The 14,510-nt window shown below is 49.2% G+C and overlaps 1 protein-coding gene across 1 annotated transcript; it reads right to left on the bottom strand.

Moving 5' to 3' along the window:
* Positions 1 to 72: 72 nt before the first annotated feature.
* DCTN2 (dynactin subunit 2) lies at positions 73 to 14,213 on the bottom strand. Its single transcript, XM_049625835.1, has 14 exons — positions 13,990 to 14,213; positions 12,985 to 13,053; positions 4,908 to 5,004; positions 4,666 to 4,727; positions 3,997 to 4,095; positions 3,359 to 3,519; positions 3,016 to 3,166; positions 2,617 to 2,682; positions 2,364 to 2,402; positions 2,108 to 2,185; positions 1,948 to 2,019; positions 1,601 to 1,703; positions 1,396 to 1,487; positions 73 to 531 (listed from the first exon to the last, which is right to left on the bottom strand). Exons 1-14 carry the CDS (start codon positions 14,023 to 14,025, stop codon positions 445 to 447), a joined length of 1,212 nt encoding a protein of 403 aa, XP_049481792.1. The 5' UTR covers positions 14,026 to 14,213; the 3' UTR covers positions 73 to 444.
* Between the last annotated feature and the right edge of the window lie 297 nt (positions 14,214 to 14,510).

The following is a 14,510-nucleotide window of genomic DNA, read 5'->3' on the forward strand; positions in this document are numbered from 1 at the left end:
TAAACTGCCTGTTACACTGTGAAGGTCTGTCTCAGTGCCGCCTCTTCCCCAGGAAACACAGCAGGGGTCACGCAGAGTACAACGGCATTTAATGGTCAGAAACAGTTGTACAGTATTACAACCAGCCACGGGAGCTGTGCTGGAGGACCGGGCCCAATCCTTCCCCACCCCAGGCAAAGCAGTACTGGACAGGAGCTGGCATGTGGCTGGGCCCGTGTCTCCGAGGCCTGAGGGGAGACCACAGTGTCATGTCCCTCCCCCCCCACTACCAGTCTGTATTCATCAGAGGAGGGGTGTAAACCCCACATGCAAGAAGAACCCCTTGCCCCCAGTGTCAAATGGGATGGGGATGTGAGAGTTATAATGAAGGGGAAACCCTATATAAGCTGTTAACAGAGTTCAAAGGGGTAGGGATTACCCCCGTTCCGCATCTCTTAAAGGCGCTCACTTTCCCAGTTTCTTCATCCGTTCATCAATGTTGGCAAAATTCCCCTCAACCGTGGACAGGTTTTCACGCATGGTTGTCTGCACCTAGAAAATAACAGAGACGTTTTACTCTTTGTCGGGTCCAGGTGCTTACCTGGATGAGGACCTGGAGAAGTTCTCTTAGAGAAGACAAAAGAGACATGGAAGCCTAGCTGACGGGCCTTGGAGCAGGGAGGTTAGAGCAGCAGTTTTTAAATACCCCTGGAGTCCGATGGACCCAGCTTAGGATCTGCCACGCAGGCAGGACTCAAGCAGTACCACTCTTTGATCTGTTTCATGTGATGAGGGACATGTAAGATTTTGTTGAAGTGAGGGTTTTTATGGACTCAAAACTTAAGGAAACTGCCATGTACAGGAAGGACATACTGTACTTGATATATTTTTTCATTTATCTTGACGGTCCTATCGTGTTGGGCTTCTCAGCTTTAATTCTGCCCTCAGCACTGAAAACAGTGCCTTCCAAGAGAAACTGAGGACTATGTGCTGGGCACTGGTAAGAATGAAGAACGTGAGGCTCTGCCCAGTGTCAGAGAAGAGGTGGCAGAACTAGGCTGGAGCCTGGCTGTTGACTTCAAAGTCCATGTTCCTCCCGATGTGCCGTGCTCTGGATACAGGAGCATTTGGATGAGGACGGGGTAGGTGTTACAGGAAAAACTGAAGTTCACTGGACTCCTAACAATTCACCCGTTGGTGTTTCACCCAATCCGCACAACCCTGAGGTAGGTATAGTTTTCCCGATGGTGAGATGGAAGATCCCAGGTGAAGCAGTTGTCAAAGGTCCCATGACCACTGAAACACAGTAGAGAGAGCAAACTCCTGCCACAATAACGTGCTACGATATGGGCCAAGGCAGAACCCACTAGTCTGTGCTAGCGAAGGGAGGCTGCAGACTAACAGAGGGGCACACACCTGGGTCAAGAGGGTGGTGTTGTCCTTGAGGGAACTAGCAATCATCTGCTGTGTGGTGTCCAAGTGTGTTAGGAGCTGACCAAACTGCATGGCTGCAAGAGAAGGTAAGAAAGAGACGGGTGAGGTTAGAATCTAAGACAAGAGGGAAGGAAACAAAGACTGCCCACTTTCCACTTCTTAGTTCCCCTGGCCGCCGGCCTCCCACCTTGCTCATGCAGCTGCTTGATGGTGACAAGTCTCTGCACCAGCTCTGGAAGGGTGGAGGCGATGGGGCTCCAGCGCTGTATGGTTTCATATAGCTGATGCACCTGGGGGTGGGGGGGGGGGACATGACAGGGCCCAGAGGGGGTGGCTGAGCGAAGTACACAAGGGTCATTTCAGTAGGGTGGGACAGGACTGAAACACTGCCCTGACTTTCTCAGCTGATCAGAGCTTATGAAGACAGCACCTGGGATTCAATGCTCCCACGCTCTGGCAGGACCACCAGAAGGACTCCAAGAACACGAGGGAACAGGAAAGGGTATAAAAATGAGGGAAAGGGCTCTTCCTGACCTTGCTTTGTGTATCTGCATCCTCTACAGAAGCTTTATGCTTGGCGATCTCATTCACCTTTCCCAGGACACTCTGAAAACACAGACTTAAGGTTGACAGGGCACCCAGGGCTTCCAAAGTCCCAAGATACCTGTAATCCAGTTTGCCCTCCGCTTAGTACCTGTAGCCGAGCCTCCACTTGGTCCAAAACTGCAAGGTCCAGGGCGTTCACCTTTGCTTGCAACAGCTCTACAGTCTCCTGGGGGTGGGGGTTGGGACAAACTTCACGAGAGAGAAAGGATCAGACTAGAAGAGCCCACCCCCTATTCCACTGAAGGGAATTAAGTATAGAGCTACACACCCAAACACAGTTCTCCAAGCAAACCCAATCCCAGTATCACCTCTGTAATCCTAACACCGGTTCCTTTTACACTCACCATAAGAGAGGCTCCCTGTAGACCTGCTGAAAGGGGATTCTAGTTGGGAAAAGGAGGAAAGAAATCAGTGGTTCTTGTATCTCCACATGATTATTACCTTCTCCCATCCTTTCTGGTTCTAGCTGGCAACCCACTGGCTGGTCTGATAACTGAAGCCCTTCCCACTCTTTCCAGGGTTCTGTGGAATGCTGTGGACATTAGGAAGAAGGGCGCGGGATCCAAGGGTCAGACTAAGTAGAGGAGAGCACCTGACCTGAGCATCCTGGTCACAGCGGACGGTCGCTTCCAGCTCTGTCAGGCGCTTCTCAAGTTCTGCAACCTAGAGAGGAGAAAGGAGGTGCGATTCGCCACCCGCCTCCCTGCTGCTGCAGCGGGCACTAAGATCCTGCTCTTCTCTGCTTGTCCACTTGCCATTCCCTCTCTCCTCCTCTCTACTCTGCCCAGCGACTCCTTTCCCTGGAACACATCCCTAGTCACAATCCTAAAATCTTAACTGAAAGTAGATGGGTGAGGGAAACCTGGAACAAGACATCAAGAGGAATCAGAAGCATTCCCAGCACCCTCTCCTCAGATCCGATCCCTTGGAGGGAGGCAGGAAAGTCTTTAGGGCCACCTCACCCCGGCCCCCCAACCACCTCACGCCCATACTTACTTTGGCAGCTTGAGAGAATTTGTCCTGTTCGGGCCGAGAATGTAGTTCGTAAGTGACAAGGCTACTATCTGCAGGGGTCCCACTGGTGGTCTTTCCCCCTGAACCAGCTCCTTTGCTGTTTTTTGTTGCTTCCAGCTGCAGCAGTAGGCGCCTGGGCCAGGAGACCAAGTAGTAAGATCAAGTCTTGAAGCATGTGGGCCAGCCCAGTCACGGTCATTTCTGCCTCACGTTCAGCATTAAGGAAAAACTGGGCTACCTCTCCCCTTAGTATCCTGGCCAGCACCTGGCTGAGTCCCCCTGTGCCCCAATCAGCAATGATTTCCCAACCACGTAGGGCACCCACTTAGCCAGAGCTCCATCGGGGTCAGTGAGGTTGATCGCCGCATCCGGTCCCAGCAGCTTCTCTAGGTGGGAAGCAATGAGCTGCTGCTTCAGGGCTGCTAGCTGTTTAGCCAGTACCACGGGGGTCAGCTTCTCTTCAGTGGCCGCCTCCTTCACCGTTGTCTAGTGTGAAGTAGACAATGAGGGGTGGCAAGTGTGAATCAAGACCAAAAAAAAGAGGATCAAGACCCTTAAAAATCGCTGTGGCTAGGGGCACCTGGGTGGCTCAGTCGGTTAAGCGTCCAATTGTTGATTTCGGCTCAGGTGGTGATCTCACGGTTTCATGAGTTTGAGCCCCACATCAGGCTCTGTGCTGACCTTGGGAGCATGCTTGGGATTCTCCCTCTCTCTCTGTCCCTCCCCCATTCATTCTCTCTCCCTCTGTCTCTCTCAAAATAAACTTAAAAAAAACAGCAGTGGCTGGAAGTCACTGGATGGTTCTTACCCATCTATGGCATTGAATGTAGATTTATGTATATTCCTAAATCTAGGAACCTCAGCTCCCTTAGCCAGGAGCTTAGGGAATGTTTGTCCTCCTGCTGTGAGGTCCTCCTCTGCGACATAAGTCAGAGCAGAGAGGGGAGAAGAGAGTTTAGTTACCTTGATTTTCTCAACTTCAGTTGTCAGCTCTTGGACCTCATGCAGTAGTCGCTGGTACTTTTGCTGTGGGGTCTCCTTCACTCCCAGACCCTCTCCAAGCTAGAGAGCAAGCACAGACAGGGAAGTTACACCTCTTAATACAGGGAGCTTCAAGAATTTATCCAAGGGGCGCCTGGGTGGCTCAGTCGGTTGAGCGTCCGACTTCGGCTCAGGTCATGATCTCGCGGCCCGTGGGTTCAAGCCCCGCATTGGGCTCTGTGCTGGCAGCTCAGAGCCTGGAGCCTGCTTCAGATTCTGTGTCTCCCTCTCTCTCTGACCCTCCCCAGCTCATGCTGTCTCTCTCTGTCTCTCAAAAATAAATAAACATTAAAATTAAAAAAAAAAAAAAAAAAAAAAGAGAAAAGAATTTATCCAAACCTTGGGCCCAAGTTATAAGGGTATCCTATCCACCTCAGAATTCACAACAGCCTAGTACAGAAAAACTGGAGGTAGCTAGAGGCCTGGAGACTCTCCAGAGCAAACAGCAGGGGGACTAAGCATCCCGACTGTATCCTGCTGGGTTCCTCAGGACCCCTAATGAGAGAAAAACTCAGAAGCCTGACTGTATCCTTTGGTTTCTCTCCTAAACAGGATCACTGTACCATCCCCACCAACACACACACAACAAACCATCTCATATTCTCCAGATTCATATCCTGTTCTCTTGGTTTTTCCAATACGATCTGAGAAATCTGCCAAGAAAAGAAGATAGAATTGAGGGCCTGATCTAGGCCCAAGGCAGTCATGGACTCAAGTGACTTGACTGTCAGGGCTACCATGAAAGATCTCCATGAACGACCCTTTCCCCAAAGCAAAAGTCACCACCGCCTGAGGATAGGCCTCCCCCCAACCAATTTCCAGCCTGGTCTCACCAAGTCCCTTTGTCCCCACTCTCTTGTCTTTGAACTTGTCGTAGGCAGCATTGGGATTGACAATGATGTGCTCCACACTTGTGCTCGTCAGCTCCTCCTGCAGGAATAGGTAGTTTAGGCCAAGGGCAGATTCATTCTCCCCCCAGACTTCCCTGACCCCACAAAATCCCCAAACCATTAGAGGAGACTGGGCCCTACTTTCCCAAGGGAAGAGAAGGGCAGTTCCACTCCAAGCTGCTGAGCTAGGCTCAGCCTAGGAAACGGAAGCTTCCCGGTAAATTTAGTCTCAGTTGTATAAATATTAACACCCTGATTCAAGTGGGAACAGAGGTAGCATAACCTCCCCACCCACTCTGTACATAAGCCTCCCATCCCCCGACCCCATCCAACTGGGCCCTCCCGCTTATCTGGCACACACCATGCACTCAGGGCAAGAAACCAACCTGACCTCTTTTAACCTCCCCCTCCCAAAAGTAAATTTCCTTGCTGCTGAGGAAGGCCATTTCAAGCTAACCTTCCATCCTCCTGGGGGTTGGGGAGAGGAAGGATGGCAGACAAGCAAGCTGCTAACTCCCAGGGTGAATGTGCTGCTGAAGGGAAGACACCAACTCTTAGACACAAGAGGAAGGTTGGCAGAGGGCCTGACCAGCAGCCCTGTTTCCAGGCTGCCATGAGGGTGGGGAGCTCAGTGCACACAGAAAACAGGCAAGAGAGTAATGTATTCTCTAAGGGACATCTTAGAAGCGATAAGCGTATGTGCCATCTGCTTGCCACGAGGACCTGTGGGTAAGGGCCACGCCTAGGTCCTGACATGGAGGTGGCCCAGCATCTTTTCGAAGAGAAGCTGCAGCACCTAACTGTTCTCCCTGAGTCCTTGGCCGTGTCTCAAGCACTAGCTCTTCCATAAATAGGGCGCGTGGTGAAGAGAAGGATAAAGACAATTTACCCTAGGGACCGAAGCAGAGAGGTTTCCTCCTTACTAGTTATCGACTGGCTGTTCAGATTCCAGTAACTACACCAAGCCGGGGCACTCCAAACTACCCAACCCCGTCACTTGTCAGCAGTCCGACAGCTCTCTCTACATTACTGAAGGAGCAGGGAGGAGACCAGAAGTTCTTTTGTGCTGAGGATGCCATCTCCATCTTCTACAGGAGGCAAAGTGAGTCTTTCCTTTCACTACAACAATGGTTCTCACCCCTGCCTGCACAGTTGCATCACTTAGAAAATGTAAAAACAAATCAAAAGACAATTAAAATTAAAAAAAAGAGGCTTGGGCTCGCCTCTGTAGATTCTGATTTAATTGTTCTGGGGTAGGGTTGGGATAGCAGGCCAGTTGAAAAGCTACCCAGATGATTCTAATGTGCAGCCGGGACTGGACAGAGTCTCTGCCTGTGTGTGGGTATTGGGGGTGGGGGCGGAGGATGATGATGGAGAGACATCATGAAGAGCAGCAGCATCTCCGGTCTGCTATTGGAGAAGGAATCAGTGTGAGTGGCAGCTTTAAAAATAAGGGAAAGGATGGAGTAAGGAGAAAACATCAACTTTGATCTTTACCTCTTCTTCAGGGAAGTGCTGAGCAGAGGGGCAAGAGCTAAAGATTAAGGGAAAACAAAAGGGCTCGATGCCCCATAATGCAACGGTAAAGAGACAACTGGGCTCCAAATTATCAGCTCTTTAACCTTCTCTGAAATGTATGGCTAGAACACCCACAGGCCAAATAACTGAGTAGTCTCTGGCCTCTCTTGTCCGAGAAGCACTCCTGATCAGGAGTGGCAACCACCTTCTCTTAAGTTCATAATCAAGAGTATGCCACTCTCCCCTGTGAGTGCTCCAGTCAAGGCCAATGAAGTAGAAATCCATTAAAAAAAAAAAAAAATCCTCCTAAAAAGAGAAATGGGAAGCACATATAGACCAAGGAATGAAATTAATCATAGATACCATTTGGTAAGCCCTTATTTTGGGCCAGGCACTATGTTGATGAGAACCTACTTTCTTACATGCTTCCTAAATAGGGAAGGAGACGAGCAGAAAAGGATCAACACACAGACCGTGAGTCTCAGAGGTCCTGGACGGTGACAAGAATGAACAGTGCTTTCATGTCACTATTCCCACTTAGGACCATGTCCTGGATCAGGAGAGGAGCTGCCCGACGCGGGCAACATCTCAGAGCCTCTCCAAGGATGTGGCCCCAGAGACTCAGGTGGCCGACACTGTTCAGTCCTCCAGTGGCACCCACTCCGCCAGTGTCTCAGAGATCTGGGGGCATGGGCTAGGGGCAGTATCATTACAGTGATTTGGAAGATGGGAAAAGGCTGTCAGCTGGGGAGGGGCTGGATAGAGGGATTAAAAATTTAGCAGAGACAAAAGGACAGAGGAACAACTGCCCATCACAGCACACCCCATTAAAAAGCAGATGAAAGGTCAGGCTTCTTACCAGCTCCTTGTGGTTTCCCCAGAGGTGAGAAAATCAAAAGAGTTAAAAGGAAAGGGAGTGGGGAAATGGGGGTGAGGGAGGGAAAAAAAAGACAAAATTGTTATTAGCAAATTGTCACATGCACTATATGATAGCTTCAAACACACTGCACCATAGGGCCCAGGGGAGCCTAGCAAAATTTGGGGGCCAAGAAGTTTCAGCTGGAGTCACCACATACCCCAAGAGAAAGAAGAGCCTGGGACCCTTTCCTCTCTGGTGGGGAGACTGTCATGAAGCTTTGCCATTGGCAGCAATTTAAGATCATCTGGGAACCAGTGAGATGTTGCAAGCTAGTGGCATGGAACAGGAAAGTGGGGGGAGACAAGGCTGAGGTGGACAAGGCAGAATGTGAAGCAGAGGCTATGGAGATTCTGAGGACATGTAGCTGATTGAGGGCTCACAATTCTCAAGGTGGGAGCTCATGGTTCAAGTCTCGCTGTCTCTTGGTTTCTCTAGTCTTGAAGAATTAGACATTTGGATGGCAGAATCGGTGACAATGAGGGTGCCCATGTGGATGGTTTGATATGACTTTAGGTTAGGCAGAACAAAATATGTCAGGAGATGGTGAGTTTCAGGAGATATGAAGTCCCTAATTGCAGCTCCGTTCTCATTCTCTGCTGTCAGAGTAGAGACAGGGCAAGTCCTGGTCCCTTGGATAGTCCAGTGTGTTTGTATCCATCTTGATTAGTTGGTAACTCGCCCTGCAGCACTGAGGGAACCAGAGCAACTGGGCCACGACGTGCTAGCACAAAAAGTGTAGAGGACACCAAGATTCACGGGCTACCAGCACATGTGCAGAAAATGTTTCTTCAACCCTCTGTTCTCAAGGTTCACAGAAGTTAGCGGGTGGACAAGAGGGAAAGGTGAGAATATTTTAAAGAGGCCTTCTTTGAGTCCAGCCACATAGATAAAGTTCTCGCTTCTAAGCAAGATTGGTGAGGAAGTGCCAGGAGGCGAAATCTAGCTGTATGCCCTGCCTCTCCAGGAGCTCTACTGATGGGCACACAGAATGGTGGAGGATTGAAGATGGCTGTGTATATGAAAACGCATGCTGGGACAAAGACAAGTGCTTCCTGCCCCAGAGATTTCAGCTAGGTACACCTGAGCCTCAACCTCTCCGTCCTGTCTGATGCCAGGGTCCAGCTAATCCAAGACTCCTGTTTCAGCTCAGGGTCGAGGCGGATCCAGGCCCTGTGGTCTACACCGGGATGTCTCTGCGCAGAGTGAGTATAAGCACTCACAGGTGCACGCATGCAAACATACGAAGGGAGGCACACACACACACTACCTTTCTCTTACTTGCCCCACCAAGCTAAAACCAGCTTGGGAGAAACTCAAAGAAGGAGAGAACATTGAGCCGTAAGCTCAAGTTCAAATCATGAGGAACAAGCAGAATGGGGGAGGACAGAAAATCAAAGAAAAGGAAAAGTGGTATATTAGTTTGTAAACAGTATATACCATCTCCAGGGCTGTCCCACGGGTGCATTGTGGGATGATGAGTTTTTCCTCATCATCATTCTTATAACCTAGAGTAGTGACAGTCACCATGGAAACAGTACACCCAGCCACCTCGATTGGAAAATTCGAAGTGCCCTGAACTCAGGTACCAGCTTACCTGGTACATGACTTCCAGTCCCTCTCACTAATGGACCCCCTGACTCCCCAGGACTGTTTGGCTTAATGGCTGTGCCTCAGAGGGCAAGACCTGAGGTTCTAGATCAGACAAGGAAAGAGGCCACTGCTGCTCTCTGAGCTCTATGCCAACACTGCAGCCAGGAGAACTTCAGAACCACGATGACAAGGAAGTTGGAGAGTGCTGTAGAATAAAACTGTCCAGGATGGATCAACACAATGCTGACCATTCATCCATGGTCAGGAGGGGTACAGAAACAGAGACTCATGAAAGCACAAATAACCCAAGTTATTACTTTAAAATTGCACGTAACACTCCTTTTCCATCCCATTTACCTTTGTCTAAAGGCTTAGCACAGGAACATTAAAACGAGTTTTTCCAAGGGGTAATCTACATACAGCTAGGAAGTGAGGACTGTGATTGTCCTCCTTGTTCTTCACCCTTGTCCAGAATGGCTAACAGTCCTTTTCTCCTAACTTCATTTCACTCTGAGGAGAAAAGAGCCAACCCCCTTCTAACTCCAGCGTCTAAATGCCTCATATCCAAAAGCATTCCTAGCCTCCATGTTTCTATTCCATCCTCCACTGGACAGTTTTATTTTGCAGACCCCATAAGGGAAAGAGACAATGATTCATGGACCATAGTTGTACTTCTAAACCTGGATTAATGATTTTTAAACACAAGGCCAGCAGGCCCCTTAGTGACTCCGCTAGGGACTCAATAGAATTTAAAACAATTAGCTACACCAATAGCACAGTGACAGCGCATTGCATGCAAGATGGCAGATGAAAAAAAAAACATGCAGAGAAGAAGCATCGAATGGTCTTACTTGTGCAAACTAGTGTCCAGGCAAGGTGGTGAGGAGGGAGGATGGGGGAAGCATTAGGAAAAACTCAGGTAAGTTCAAGAGTGCCAACAGTCAATGAACACAATCAAGCAAACTCTATGATATCTCAATCCATAAGGAAGACAACGTACTGTTTCTCATCTCGGGCCGGGGAAGGGTTCCGCAGTATCTGCCCTTTGAAGAACAGCCTCTGCCAGGGCCCCATCGAACTATGGCTAGGTCACCTCTCCCCTTTCACATGGCATTAGAGATGGATAAGGCATAAAGGGAGAAACTATACCCTGTTTCTAGGGAGGTTTTCTAAGTTTACTTTCCTCGCTCCAGCAGTTCAAAAGCCATGAGCAGAATGCCTTACCGACCCAAAGGAGGCTGTGGGCCCAGCAGGGAGGGAATTCCAGTTGGGAATTAACTTTCCTGATAAGACATTTTAAAAAAAGTCTCCAAACAGTCCCGCACCCAAATCGACCTAGGAGTGTCTGAGATACAGAGATGAGATTCTCCCAGATTGAAGAAGAAAGGGCTAGCCTGTGCATCTGCCTGGCCCATTCATTTTAGAATATTTTACTTCCTGCTAAAATTGTTTTAAAGGGATAACAGGAAAATCAGGATCATCTTTAGCAAAACTTAAACCTTTTACACTACTTTCCTCCCTCATCCTCCCCACTATGAGAACTGTAATACTTTTACGTTTAGGTTAAACTAGCAATTACAATCTTTAAGGGATGTTAGAGAACATTATCTCCTCCAGCACCTCATTTTTTTTTTTCCACAGTGGGAAAATCAGAGGAAGGAGGTTAAAAGATAGTGAGGGTCCACACTTTGGTTATTTCTTTAAATAAAAATCTGGAGATCCCCCAAAAGGTTCCATAAGGATTTGGTCATATTGGTTGTCTTCAGGGAAGGGAACGGAGTGGTGGCAGGCAGGGCTAGGAAGACACTTTTGCTCTATGTGCCTATACTGTCTATTTTAAAAACTGATCAAATTAAAGTTGAAAATAATCTGGAGACTAAGGCAGAACATTCCGTTGCTGGGAGTTAGGAAGGTGACTGAACACCTCGTGGTTCAGCCACGATACTGGTGATGTGCACTGTCATCTGTGCTAGGTCTTGGGAAGGCAGGTGAAAAAGCTATAGGCTGCTAGTGACAATCCAGACCTCACCAACACGAGGTTTCTGGACTAAGTACAACTCACATCTCTTCAAGTTGCACATTTACATCAATATTAAGAGCAGGAACAGAACCATTACTCAGCTGACTTCCCGAAGGCTGTCCTCCTAAGGCCCACAGGGACACCCAGAGGCCAGAGAAATTAGCTGACATCAGTAAACATCTCAGCTCCCTGCCCCCACCTGGGCTCCTGAAGCAGCTGAAGGTCTCCCCACCTCACCCACTCCTGCCTAGTGATGAAGAGTCATTTAGTTGAGCCTTAGGTGACGCAGGCAACTCGACTCTTCCTGCATGTACCATCCAGCTCCCATCACTCCTATTCTGTCATCCTAGGCAGTATGCTGCAGGACGTGAACACTTTGGGTATCCACTCCCTATCAGCCACCCCACTTACTACTGAAATAAGCTGTTCAACGGGGAGAAACAGCCAATCACGGCTGCATATTCAGGGGCGTCCACGCTTGTCATCTTATTAAGAAATATTCCAGTACTTTCAAAAGGAAAACTACAATGTATGTTTTGGTTTGGAAAGGGGATTGCTGTGATACTGCCAGTCTGTATGCTAGTCAGTGACAAATGGACAAACTTCCATTGATCATCTCACCATGAAGGCTTGATACTTTATAGGCAGAGGCCTAGGCCAAAGTTGAACCGTCTCTGAAACAGGGCAGAGGACTGAAGTCCTCAGCTTATACACGCCTGCTCTGTGAGGTCAAAGGCAGCTTCCTAATAAGATACATCTGGAGTGACAGGTGCACACCCAGGTCTTTCAGCAATGACATCTGCATTATCTCCAGATACTCAAGCTTGGGGGACAGACTGACATGCCAGAAAGTACAGAAGCCACAAGGAACACACCACTGAGAGGAGACAGGGAAGGTGTTCCCACAAAGTAGGAACCACTTCCACACAGGGGAAACCAAGTAAGGAATAAGAGAGTACGCCAAGCCATACATTATAAGCCAGCAGCCAGCATTCTCCAGGATTAACCAGCCCCACAGACATAGCCACAGGACTTACAGACACACATACTGAGCCTGCTTTATCATCCATGTGACCTCAGCCCAGTTCTCTTTGGAACAGAACCTAAAACACATCTTGTAAGACACGCTTTACTAGTAGACCTTTGTTCTCCTTGGCCCTTAACATACAAGTTTTTACTGTGTTGGTTTCCATTCACTTAATTTTGTTTACTACATGTTTCCTATATGTATCCTAACTCCCTCACTAGTCTGGGGGATCCTTGAGGGTAGGGACATTTATTCCTCTGTGCTGCACAAAAACCAACACAGAATGAACACATTCAATAAACAATGCTAAGTGGTTCCCCTCATGGTTAAAATGTGTCCACAGCTAATTCCTTCCTCAGAGTTCATCTTAGATCTGAAAGTGCTAAGACACTCTCCTTTGCTGATATGAAATATTTATGTTCTTTCTCAATTTTTTTTTCCTCTGACCATATTCCTTATCTTTGTACAATCTCCACATCATTTTCTCACTCCTTGCTCAAAGGATACTGGGTATTCATGTAAAAGTGTATTCCTCTATACTTCAAAATCTAGCTCTTGGTAGGATACACTAATGGACATGTATTGAGTGAAATATTTTATGAAATCAAAGGCCTAGTTCCTAACCTCAAGTAGTCTGTAAGTGCTCAGACTCCATGATTCATTACCATGGATTAGCATCCAGAGGTCTACCTAAATCACTAGCCCCAAACTAAACTGTTTTGAGAGATATTTCGACTTTGTTTAAAAAACCCAAGGATCAGGACTTGTTGGCTATAATTCCACTGACTTCAATCTCCTTCCTGGCATGATTTATTGCAACCTACATACCTCCCAGGCTGGGTTGGCATACCCACTTATTGTTGTGGCTCACCAGAAAAGGGAAAGGGTCTGCCTAGGGGAGAGAGGTTAGGGTCCAGAGGAGTCCTGAAGCAGCACATGGTCTTACCGCATCAAACTCCGCTTGATCATCCTCAGGTAGGTCGCTGGTTTCATAAACATCTGGTTCGTTCCTGGCCTGCAGATAGAAGCAGTGACCACCCTACCTCATTACCCAGCATCCACCAATATCCCTAAACCACTCCATTTGAATAAGCTAACAGAGAAGGCAGGCTGTGAGGCCAAGATTCTGTCCCTTCTCTTCCACCTGCCCAGGGAACTGTATGTCAGTTCCCAGTCTTGAAGGCATTGGGATGACAGCAGGGACAACTGGGACCTCATGGTAGGTGGCGAGTGCAAGTGATGACAAAGATGTTATCCTGAATCAGAATGGGGGCGGGCCCTTGGCAATCATTATATCAGAAGTAGGAGAGGGCTATCTTCAAATTAGGCCACAGCCTATACACCACTACCCTAGCACACTGGCACAAAGGTTTAGAGTGACTCAGGACCTTAGTATTCAAAAGTACTGTGACCCAACCCCCACCCTTGAGAATGCAGGCAGGGCAACACAAAAGGAGGGTACAGGCCGGCATATGTGGGGGTCGGCCACGGGGTGGTCGGGTTTCTGGGAGGGCAGAATTTTCTATCTGGCACAAGAAGGGTTCTGCCAGGTTAACCTCTTCTTTGGCGGGTTGTAGGCCATCACCAAGTGGCCTGGTATGTCTGTTTGGAGTGGGGATGGGGGGGGGATAATGGGGAGATTTGGGGAGACACGGGTGGTGCTGACATGGCTGGAAGAAACACTAGGGCACAAGCGATAAGCGCCCAGAGACGATGTCTGGGCGGAGAAACCGGCGACTGCCGGAAAAGGGGCCTGGTAAGCCATTCCGCGGCAGGGCCAAGTCGGGTCAGAAGACTCCGGAGGGTGCTGCGGCCCGTCGGGGAGCCAGGGGCTGGAGCCCTGGGGCGGAGGAGGGGCTGCAGGCGGGAGGGGTCACGGGTTAGTGTCTGTTGGGGGTCCTTAGTAGGTCGGGGGTGCGGTCCTGGGAGCCGGGGCTGGCCCTGTACTCACAATGCCGGGAAGATCGGCGTACTTAGGGTCCGCCATGGCGGCGGCGAGGCGGGGTTGGGGGACCGGGGCCTCGGCGGAGCCGGGGCCGGTGTTCGGGTAGGGGAGAGGCTGGGTCCGGGTCCCGGGCTAAGGCGGCGGCAAAGGGAGCGGCGGAGGAGGTGGAGAGCAGGAAGTCTCGCGACAGGAATCTCACAGGAGAGAGAAGGGCAAGGCAAAAGTCGCGAGAACAGCCCGCTACCACACCCCTGGAGAAGCCGGGATTGGCGAAAATGCGGCCAGGGAATGAGGTAATGGCGAGGGACGCAGCCTGGGATTATGGGACCTGTAGTCTCGGCCGATAGGGGCTTGGACGGAGAACGACAATAACGCGCCTTGGGAGTTATTTCACACAACTTCTTTTCTTTCATTTTTACATCAGGTCTATGATAAATGTTTTATAATTCCTGTTTTTCAGAAGAATTCGTTTGGGCTTCCAGAAATTAAATGACTAGATAAAAATCACACATCCTGTCATGCTGTGG

Source organism: Panthera uncia, chromosome B4 (assembly GCF_023721935.1).
Source record: "Panthera uncia isolate 11264 chromosome B4, Puncia_PCG_1.0, whole genome shotgun sequence".
NCBI classification, from domain to species: Eukaryota; Metazoa; Chordata; class Mammalia; order Carnivora; family Felidae; genus Panthera; species Panthera uncia.